This window comes from Rhinoderma darwinii, chromosome 2, assembly GCF_050947455.1.
Source record: "Rhinoderma darwinii isolate aRhiDar2 chromosome 2, aRhiDar2.hap1, whole genome shotgun sequence".
NCBI lineage: Eukaryota > Metazoa > Chordata > Amphibia > Anura > Rhinodermatidae > Rhinoderma > Rhinoderma darwinii.
This window is the reverse complement of record NC_134688.1, coordinates 432,833,673-432,845,074: the sequence shown is the minus strand read 5'-3', so window position 1 is coordinate 432,845,074 and position 11,402 is coordinate 432,833,673. Positions and strand designations below refer to the sequence as shown.

General features: G+C 46.3%; 1 protein-coding gene across 1 annotated transcript; it reads right to left on the bottom strand.

The window, feature by feature from the left end:
* Positions 1–10,172: 10,172 nt before the first annotated feature.
* LOC142741512 (histone H2A-like) lies at positions 10,173–10,619 on the bottom strand. Its single transcript, XM_075850888.1, has one exon. The coding sequence runs from the start codon at positions 10,617–10,619 to the stop codon at positions 10,203–10,205; it is 417 nt and encodes a 138-aa protein (XP_075707003.1). The 3' UTR covers positions 10,173–10,202.
* Positions 10,620–11,402: the final 783 nt, after the last annotated feature.

Below are 11,402 nucleotides of genomic sequence, written 5' to 3'. Positions count from 1 at the left end.
AAAGATTTTATGTACTTATGGATGACAAATATGAAGCCATCTGTCAAATTCTTCTTGATAGGTCTGCAAGCCTGTGTCATCCAATCTAAAAATGCATCCAACTGATTTGTGTCAGTTTATAGATGCTGGTCTAGTTTATATAAGGGTATGTTCACACAGCTTATTTTCAGCCGTAAACGCCCCGAAAAACGTCTGAAAATATGTAAGCTGAATGCCCCCAAACATCTGCCCATTGATTTCAAGGGGAAAACGGCGTTTCGTTCCAAAGAAGTGTTTCTTTACACGGACGTTTGAAAAAACGGCGCGTGAAAAAACGCCCCGTAAAAATAAGTGCATGTCCCTTCTTGGGACGTTTTTAGAGCCGTTTTTCATTGGGTCAATAGAAAAACAGCTCCAAAAAAAGGCTGCAAAAAACTCATCAAAAAAGGCTTGATGCATAAAAAACGGCTGAAAATCAGAGGCTGTTTTTGTTTAGCGTGTGAACAAAGCCTTAGGCCCTATTCACACGACAGGGATTCCCGGCCATGTGATGGCCATTTTTTGAACGGCCCTCACACGGCTGCAATAGGAACAATAGACCCCAAATGCGGCTATTCACACGGCTGATTTTTTGACGGCCCGATAAACCGGGCCGTCAAAAAATGGGTTATTCCCTATTTTCGGCTGTTCTCCCGGCTGCACAGCTGCCATAGACGTCTATGGGGCCGTGTAAAGCACGGCTGTCACTCGGATGTGATTCGAGTGACGTCCGGGCTTTCTGCTGCTCGTTCGCTCTCTTCTTCTCCTCACAGTGCGAAGTGCATGTGGTGAGGAGGAGGAGGAGGGTATTTTTTTGCTCCCTGTAGGAGTGGAATCCCCAATCCCGGACCAAAGCATTGCCGAAGCTGTGGCCGGGGATTCCGCTCCAGGAGAAGTCCCTAACTTCACTGTCTATATATGGACAGTGATGGCAGGGACTTTTCCTGGCGCGGTCCCCTACTCCTTAAAACGGAATCCCCGGCGCTGTGGCTGGTGATTCCGATCCAAGAGAAGTCCATGACTTCACTGTCCATATATGGACACAGTGACGTCAGGGACTTCTGAAGTTTAATCCCCAGCGCTGTGGCCGGTGTTTCCGCTCCAGGAGAAGTCCCTGACTTCACTGTCCATATATGGATACAGTGACGTCAGGGACTTCTGAAGCGGAATCCCCGTCGCTGTAGCCGGTGATTCCGATCCAGGAGAGGTCCCTGACTTCTCTCTCCATATATGGACATTGAAGTCAAGGACTTCTACTGGAACGGTCACCTACAGTGGCTCTATCTACAGAAAGGTAGGGGGTGTCATCTATGCGGGTGTGCTATGTAAATGGTTGCTGTGTAGAACTACCTACAGGGGGGTTGTGTGGCATTGCCTACAGGGGGCTGTGTGGCATTACCTACAGGGGGCTGTGTGGCATTACCTACAGGGGGCTGTGTGGCATTACCTACAGGGGGCTGTGTGGCATTACCTACAAGGGGTTGTGTGGCATTACCTACAGTGGGCTGTGTGGCATTACCTACAAGGGGCTGTGTGGCATTACCTACAGGGGGCTGTGTGGCATTACCTACAAGGGGCTGTGTGGCATTACCTACAGAGGGCTGTGTGGCACTACTTACAGGCAGCAGTGTGGCATTACCTATAGGGGGGCCGGGGCAGTATCTACAGAGGGCAGTGTGTGGCATTATTTATAGGGAAGTGTGTGGCAAAAAATTTACAAATGAAATTCATCCGTTTTTAAAACGAACAGGGAAAGAAACAGATGCAAAATGGGTCAAAATGGGCCGTTAAAAACGGAAACACAGCCCGGAAGAGAAACGGAACGGATGCAAAACGGATGCAAAAGGCCGAAAAAAACAGACCAAATTGGCCGACACTCGGACCCTGTCGTGTGAATAGAGCCTTAGTATAACAGACAGACGACATTAAAACAGGCTTAACTAGATATACATCTAAGGGTATGTTCACACGGCCTATTTTCAGCCATTTTTCAAGCCATAAATGCCCTGAACAATGGCTGAAAATACGGGGGCTGAACACCTCCAAATATTTGCCCATTGATTTCAATGGAAAAAACGGCGTTTCGTTCCCACGGGGCGGTTTTTAGGTGGCGTTTGTAAAAAACGCGTAAAAAAAATGCCCCGTAAAAAAGAAGTGCATGTTACTTCTTGAACCATTTTTGGAGCAGTTTTTCATTGGGTCAATAGAAATACAGCTCCAAAAACGATCGTAAAAAACACAACAAAAAACGCTTGAAAACAGCTCCGTGCTCTACAGCCTTTTTTTGTTTAGCATGTGAACATACCCTTAGGTCAGAGCAGGGGCGTAGCTAGGGGGGGCAGTCGAGGCATGTGCCCCGGGCACAACTTAGAGGGGGGCGCCAGCACCACCTCCTCCTGCACTATAATTGTACCTGTGTCTATAGGACACAGGTACAATTAGAAGCAATGAATGACCGGGCACGTTCCGTACCCGGCTATTCAGTGCTTTTGTACCAGTGAAGCGACTGGTACCTTTTGTACCAGTGAAGCTTCCGTCGATGAAAGGCGCTGATTGACAGGGAAAGTCATCCTGCCCAGCCAATCAGCGCCTTTCATAGACGCTTCGTTCAACCCCCAGGAGACCTGCGCAGAAGAGAGCAGGTCTCCATTGCTGCCGGCCGGCGTGGGAACGGGATTAAGGCGAGTTTGAATAGTTTTTTGTTTTTTTTAATTGTAATAAAAAAAGTGTGTGGCTGTATCTACAGGGGGGACTTTATCTACAAGGGGGACTTTATCTACGGGGGGACTTTATCTACGGAGGGGGGACTTTGTCTACACGGGGGGCCTTTATCTACAAGGGGGACTTTATCTACGGGGGGGGGGCTTTATCTACACGCGGGGGGCTTTATCTAAGGGGGGGTGTCTATCTACAGGGGGGCTAGATACTGGGATGGGCTATCTATGGAGCACCATATACAGGGGTGGGCTATGGCTACAGGGCGGGCTATATACAGGGGTGGCGATCTATGGAGCACTATATACAAGGGTGGGCTATATCTACAGGGGGGGCTATATAGTATATAGCCCCCCTGTAGATATAGACCACCCCTGTATATAGTGCTCCACAGATCGCCCACCCCTGTATATAGCGCCCCCTGTAGATATAGCCCACCCCTGTATATAGTCCCCCTGTAGATATAGCCCACCCCTGTATATAGTATCCCACAAATAGCTCCCCCTATAGTGCTCCACAGAAAGCCCACCCCTGTATATAGCCCCCTGTACATATAGTCCACCCCTGTATATAGTGCTCCACAGATAACCCACCCCTGTATATAGTATATACAGGGGTGGGCTATCTGTGGAGCACTATATACAGGGGTGGACTATCTAGTGGAGCACTATATACAGGGGTGGACTATATGTGCAGGGGGGGCTATATACAGGGATGGGCTATCTGTGAAACACTATATACAGGGGTGGACTATATGTGGAGCACTATATACAGGGGTGGGCTATATCTACAGGGAGGCTATATACAGGGGTGGACTATATGTGGGGCACTATATACAGGGGTGGACTATATGTGGAGCACTATATACAGGGGTGTGCTATATCTACAGGGGGCTATATACAGGGGTGGGCTATCTGTGGAGCACTAAATACAGGGGTGGGCTATATCTACAGGGGGGCTATATACAGGGGTGGGCTATCTGTGGAGCACTATATAGAGGGGTGGACTATATCTACAGGGGGCTATATACAGGGTTGGGCTATACGTGGAGCACTATATACAGGGCTGGGCTATATCTACAGGGGGCTATATACAGGGGTGGGCTATCTGTAGAGCACTATAGGGGGAGTTATTTGTGGAACACTATATACAGGGGTGGGCTATATGGAGGCACTATCTACAGGGGGCTCTATGGGGGCACTATCTACAGGGGGCTCTATGGCAGACACTATCTACAGGGGGCACAGTGTGTGTGTGTGTGTGTGTGTGTGTGTGTGTGTGTGGGACACAGTGTATGGTGCTATTATAATTAGAGGTGCAGTGTATGGCGCTATTATATTTAGGGGCGTAGTGTGTGATATAATGATAACTTTATCTTTGTTTATAGGTGTAGAAATGTTGGAAAAGTGAGAAGCTGAAGACATCTGAGCGGCAAACTGCAGAAATGGTCTGGACCGGATGGAGAAAAAGAACTAGAATCTGAGACGTCACCGGTGAGTCACTTAATGTAAATGTTTATTCTGCCTCTAATCAGTAATGTAGTCAATGTATGATCTGCAGCGAGACGATGGGTGGTATGATTATGATAGGATTTATTTTTTGTGATACAGCAACTCCCAGCATATCCTTACCATTGTTCGGACCCTGCTGGAAGCTGTAGTTTTACGCCGTACAAACCTGTACAGCAGGGGTTGCACTAAATTGAGCTGTATTTATGCTGGTGCTGTATATATGTATTGAGCTTGGTTCTAGGGCTGTATTTATGTACTGAGCTTGGTTCTGGGGCTGTAAATATGTACTGAGCTTGGTTCTAGTGTTGTGTATAGAACTATATTGCTTGTAAAATGTACAAATGTTTTTATGCTCGCGTTACATAAAAAGAAATGTGGAAAAAAAATGACACGTCATTGATTGGTAGAGAAAACAAACACGGCGAGAGGGAAGCAGATGTCGGGGGGGGGGGGGGGGGCGCCAAACTGAATCTTTGCCCCGGGTGCTGGAGAACCTAGCTACGGGTCAGAGGATGAGGTGCAGATTTCCATTCGTGCTACAAACACTGATCCCATAAAGGGAGAGGATTGCATACTCGTAATATGGTCAGTATTAGGCCGGATTTACACGAGAGTGTGCCTTTTGCGCGCGCCAGAAACGCGGCGTTTTGCGCGCGCAAAAGGTACTTAACAGCTCCGTGTGTCATCACCATATGATGCGTGGCTGCGTGATTTTCACGCAGCCGCCTTCATTATGACACTCTGTTTGTATGTTTGTAAACAGAAAAGCACGTGGTGCTTTTCTGTTTTCATTCATACTTTTTACTGCTCTTGCGCGAATCACGCGGGTCACACGGAAGTGCTTCAATGGGTGATCCAATGGGTGCGTGATGCGCGAACAACGCACAAATAACGGACATGTCGTGAGTTTTACGCAGCGGATATACGCTGCGTGAAACTCACGGACAGCGTTGCACGGACGTATATCACGTACGTCTAAATAAGCCCTTAGGCTGGATTCACACGAGCATGTTCGGTCCGTATAGGACGGAACGTATTTCTACCACAAGTCCCGGACCGAACACACTGCAGGGAGCTGGGCTCCAAGCATCATAGTTATGTAGGACGCTAGGAGTCCCTGCCTCGCTGCGGGCTCAATGGCCGAGGACAAAAAACGCTGTGAAAAACTCTGTGTGCACAGGGCCTTACAGTGAAACAAACACCAAACACTACTCCAAACAATGGTGAAACCTTTTACATAATTTACTATAAATGTGTGTACATGCTTACATACATACACACACATAGGCATAGGAGGGGGCGTGTTAGAGGAGAGACAAGGCGGCCAGGCAGCGCAGAAAATCCTAGAGTGAAGGAGGAGGAGGTGTGGACGACGAGATAGGAGGAAGGGGGAGTGCTCTATGATTGATGACGCTCCATGTCTTTGCTAAGACAGCACTTCCGACTGTGTAGAGACACGGAGCATCATCCACTACCTTTAGGCTCTATTCACAGGGTCCGAGTGTCGGCCTATAAAAACTGGGGTTTTGGCCCGTTTTTTCGGCCGTTTTGCATCCGTTTCAATTTCATTTGTACATTTTCTGCCACACACTGTCCTCTGTAGATAATGCCACACACTACACTCTGTAGATAATGCCACACACTGCCCTCTATAGATAATGCCACACACTACCCTCTATAGATACTGACACACACTGCCCTCTGTAGATAATGCCACACACTACCTTCTATAGATACTGCCACAGCCCCCTGTAGGTAATGCCACACAGCCCCCCTGTAGGTAATGCCACACAGACCCCCTTGTAGGTAGTGCTAGACAGACCCCCTTGTAGGTAGTGCCACACAGCTCCCCTGTAAGCAATGCCACACAGCCCCCTATAGGTAATGCCAAACTCCCCTGTAGGTAGTGCCACACAGCCCCCTGTAGGTAGTGCCACACAGCCCCCCTGTAGGTAGTGCCACACAGTCCCCCTGTAAGCAATGCCACACAGCCCCCTGTAAGCAATGCCACACAGCCCCAGTGTAAGCAATGCCACACAGCCCCCATGTAGGCAATGCCACACAGCCCCCCTGTAGGTAATGCCGCATTGCCCCCTGTAGGTAATGCCGATGCTCTGGCTGGTAATTCAGCTTCAGGAAAAGCCCCTGGCGTCACTGTCCGTGTTTTTTGGATTACTGTATAGCTGGGATCTTGGTCTGCTCCCCAGGGCTTGCACCCACATCTTTTCCGGTGCTGCTGGACTTTCTGTTTTGCTGCATTACTAAACTAGTGACAGAGCCTCTGTAAACCCGCATCGAAGTAGTGCGTGTTGCGACATTTGCAGCGGAATCGCAGCAATTCCACCGCAAAAGTCACAAGAAAAAAAAAGTTATATTTACCCAGAGTTTCCTGCTTCTGCTCCAGTCCGGCCTTCTGGGATGACGTTTCATCCTATGTGACTGCTGCAGCCAATCAGGCTGCAGTGGTCACATGGCCTCCTTCGTCATCCCAGGGGGCCGGACCACACACAGAAGAGAGGGAGGGGGTAAGTATAAAAGTTTTTTTTCTGGCGCTGCTTTCCGCAGAGGAAATTCCACTCGAATAAACGCACCCCAATGTGTTGTGGATTTTTGGAAGGCATTCCATGCGATGTTCAGGGTGGATACGCTGTGCACGGCGTGTTTCTACCCTATATACGATGTCCACCGTTTTCATTCTTTTTCTTTTTCATTTCTGAATAGACGTAATTTTTATTTTTTTTACGATACAGCTTCTATGTGTCTTTTATACATAGAAGCTATATCATTATCTCAGGCGAGTCCGTCACTTCAACTGAACTGATGGCTCGGCTGAGGGTGGGTCCTGCGTGTCTGAGATATAGGATCCACCTAACACTGATCACATCTATGTTAATCAGAGACAAACAGGACCCGCTCTGAGCCAAGCCATCAGTTCAGCAAAACTGACGGAGTCTGTTGAGAAAACGATACAGCTTCTATGTATATAGGATACAAACTGTAGAAGCTGTATTGTAAAAAGTTTCTTTTTTTTATAAAAGTAAAATGAAAGAGTGCTCAAAGGCAATGAGGGATTTTTTTTTTAATATATAGCTTAGTCTGTGTGATTAGTGTAACTTTCTAAATATTTATTACAAATTCTTTACTTTTGGAGATACAGCTGTTCTGTATTCTCTATACAGAGCAACCATATTGCTCGTTTTACAATTAATCCGTCAGTCCCGCAGACCTGACGGGTTCAGTGTTGGCGGATCCTGCGTGTCTATCACATCTAATTGTACAGAAAGGCGCATTCCTAATATACTATTAAAGCGTGGAGCAACTCAAGTAAGTGATTGAGGGAAATGCATACCCCTCAATAGTCCTTGATAGAGTAGGACAGTCCCGGATTTGGGTGGTGTCCTACTGTCCCAAGCAGCTAGTGGTATGTCCCGGTTTCAACTGTATCTGTATCCTCAGGATGCAGATACAGTTGAATCCAATGCTGAAGCAGGGAATCAGCGGCTTCCTGCTTCAGCATTCACTGTATGAAGCGGCCGTGAGCAGCTCGGCACAGACAGGTGCAATGCAGTGACGTCATCAAGCCTGCCTCCGCCGAGCCACTCACAGCACAAAGCGGAGGAATCTCCTCCACTCCTCATGGGAACGAGGCTAGGTAAGTATTTTATTAGGCACTATGGGACACCTGCTAAGGGGGCATTATACTGTATGGGGCATCTAAGGGGGCAAAACGTATGGTGGCAGCTGCTAAGAGGACATTATACTGTATAATGCTGAAGCAGAGAGCCGACGGTTCCCTGCTTCATTATTGGTTCCAACTGAATCTGCATCCTGAAGACGCAGATACAGTTGAAACCGGGACATACCACTAGCTGCCCCGGCCAACACCCATAATCCGGGACTGTCCTAGTCCATCGGGACGTATGTATTTCTCTTTCAATTACTTGGAGTATTCTACTGTGCTCGAAGGCACTATGGGAGCATGATACTGTGGGAAGGCACTTTAAGCCGGATACCGTGGGGGTTGAACTGGATGTGTATAGGCAGGGTTAGAGTTGGGAGGTATGGAAACATACAGAGCACCACTAACTGTTCAGTTTTTGCAAGCAATTGATGCCATAAAAAGACAGTACACTAATTAAAAGGACTTTTAGTAAGGACTGCCACCCAATGGCCTTGGACTATTCTTTGATTGTTGCAGACAGTTCTTGATGTGCACGTTGCACATATGCAGCTGGTATCCGTAAAAGGTAGTGGCATAGCGGCCACACTGATCCAGAGACACAAAGCATTCCGCTTCAAAGTGTCTGGTGCACCTTTCAGGGAATGCGGTATGGTAGAGAGTAGCCCAATAGTAGCACAGTTGAGAAAGCCAGCAAAATCTCTCATCACTTTGGCACAACCCAAACTTGATGGGAACTCTGTTGAAATTGCAACCCCTTGATCCAGAACCACCCGTTACTAGCAGTTCACAGTATTTCAGTCTTCTTCCATTCACTTGAATGGGAAAAGCCTGTAATACCGTGAACTGCCACATGTGTCAACATTTTACTGTAAGGAATAAAGGGAAAGCAGTACTTGCAAGAGCTCTGTGTCCCCTTTAAACAGTGGGGCTGCTGAGTTGGACCCGCACCGATCAGATATTGATGGCCTATCCTAAAGGCTAGGCCATCAAACGTATCTCAAGAAAATTTATAGTGGACACATCTGTAGTTTTAATATGACCTAATGCCACTCATCAGCACATTTCTAATTGGGGGAGAATGTGTCCAGTCAATTAAAGCGTAGATACCCCTTTATCTTCAGGCTTCTCTTCAGTAAATTGTGACAAATATTGTAACTTCTGTTTGAGGATCAGCAGATTACAGCTCGCATGTCAAATAGACATTTTTACTACATGAATCCTCCGCAACATGTGCAAAATAACTAGATCTAAAATAAAACACAGATATGCTATTAAATCAATCATAGTTTTGCTATGGGGCCCCTATGATTCCTGTATACAGATGTAACTAAATTTATCTTGACTGATAACTTGCTGCAGCGTGATATCGCACAAAACCCATGTTAAAGTTTCTTGCAACTATATTTAATGCATTAACAGTCAAGATAAAGATGGCTACATCTGTATGCCCCTGCTTTGGGGCAGTGGCATACACGCTTTATCGTATGAAATAGAGTTATCCAATACCACCCCAATGAAAACTACCTTCATTTTCAAGGGATCCAAGAAAAATGTGAACTGTTAGGCCTTATTCACACGAGCGTGTCCGTTTTGCGCACGTAAATAACGCACCGTTTTTCCTGCATTGCAGTTCCAAGTGACATCCGTGTATGGTGCGCATCTGCGTTTTTTACGCGCGTATGTCATCCGTATGTCAAGCGTTTTTTTTTAAAAAGATGGTTTTCTTTTTCTCATAATTTCTTTACAACTGTTGCGTGAATCACAGACAGCACACGGATGTGCGTTGACTTCAATGGGTGCGCGATGCGCAAAAAAAGCACAAGAATAGGACATGCAGTGAGTTTTACGCAGCAGAAACACGCTGCGTGAAAAACACTGAATGTCTGAATGGACCCATTGAATTGCATAGGTCCATGCGATGTCTATTATTTTAACGCGTGTAACACAGACGTGAAATACGCTCATGTGAATAAGGCCTTAATTGGCAACTACTCCACTTTTCCCCTTGCATATGTTTATAAACCTTCCACTACATTTGTGTGTGTTGGAAAAAGCGGTGCAGGGGCATCATACATATGATGTTCAGCCTGAACCCCATATATCTCAATGTATTCTTACCAAGGAAATTCTCCCCCATAGTATCACAGTTACAAAGCAGAGTTTCTGAAAAGGTTAATTTAACAATTTAAAAACATTTCCTTATAAAATTTAGACAGATAATTAAGGAATATAAAAAAGTGCACTATACAAAGAAAGCCGCAAATTTTACATGAAGTTTAAAACTCCTGAGACTCTGCCGGTTTCGGTTCTTCTGAGGTCGGGCCTTTTGCAGTCTTCTTTGGCAGTAGGGTTGCATGGATATTTGGCAGGACGCCTCCATCGGCAATGGTGACCCCATCAAACAACTTGGCCAGTTCTTCATCATTCCTGACCGCCAGTTGGATATGTCTGGGCATTATCCTGGATTTCTTGTTGTCTCTGGCCGCGTTTCCTGACAGCTCCAGGACCTCAGCGCACAAGTATTCCAGGGTGGCAGCTAGATAGATGCTGGCTCCAGATCCAATCCTCTGAGCATAGTTTCCCTTCCTCAGGAGCCTGTGGATACGGCCCACTGGGAACTGGAGTCCTGCCTTGGAAGATTTGGAGGATTTAAAATCTGCAGGTTTCTGGACCTTCTTTCCACGACAAGACATTCAGAAGGCAATCTGTTAAGCAGGAAGTATGTAACCCTACAGAAACGTACAAAAATAGCAGAACTAGATGAGAGCGAAAGTGAAACTGTCATTCAAGTCATGTATCCCAGATATTCTCAATTTCCGCTACACAAGACAGACCGATGCAATCTGCATTCACAATATATGTACGGCTAGCATAACAAATGGAGGCTCCTCAAACCACGGCACAGCTCCTACAAGTCATTACCTTTTAGTTAAGCTTTTTTTTTTTTTAGAAAAAAAATGGGATGCACATGTGGATGAAGATAAATTGTATATGGGCATCTGCCAGACATTTTGGAAACGGGAAGGTACCCAAGGCCAATAGAAGTCTATGGGCCCGTAATTACGGGCGTTTTTACGTTCGTGTACATGGGGCCTTACCATGAGCTATTTCTGCAAGCTACGTACATTATTATAGAATCTATGACATTTTAAAGGCACTTTTTTTTTTTTTTTTTTTTTTAGTGCTGAAGACATTGCATGTTAAATAGCACAGAAAAAAAAAAAAACCCCACACACTTGTACAAAGCCATACGGGACTCCATGTGCCACTGCCAACGTAGTCTTTCTGCCATACACATGAGGCCTCAGAATGTACACAGTACCTTTGGTGCAGCCAAACCTGGGACAGGATCCAATAAGAGAACCATAAGGGTATGTGCACATGATAACTGCATTTACGTCTGAAATTCCGTACGTAATTTGGAGCTGTTCTTCATTGAAGTCAATTAAAAACGGCTCCAATTACATCCCAAGAAG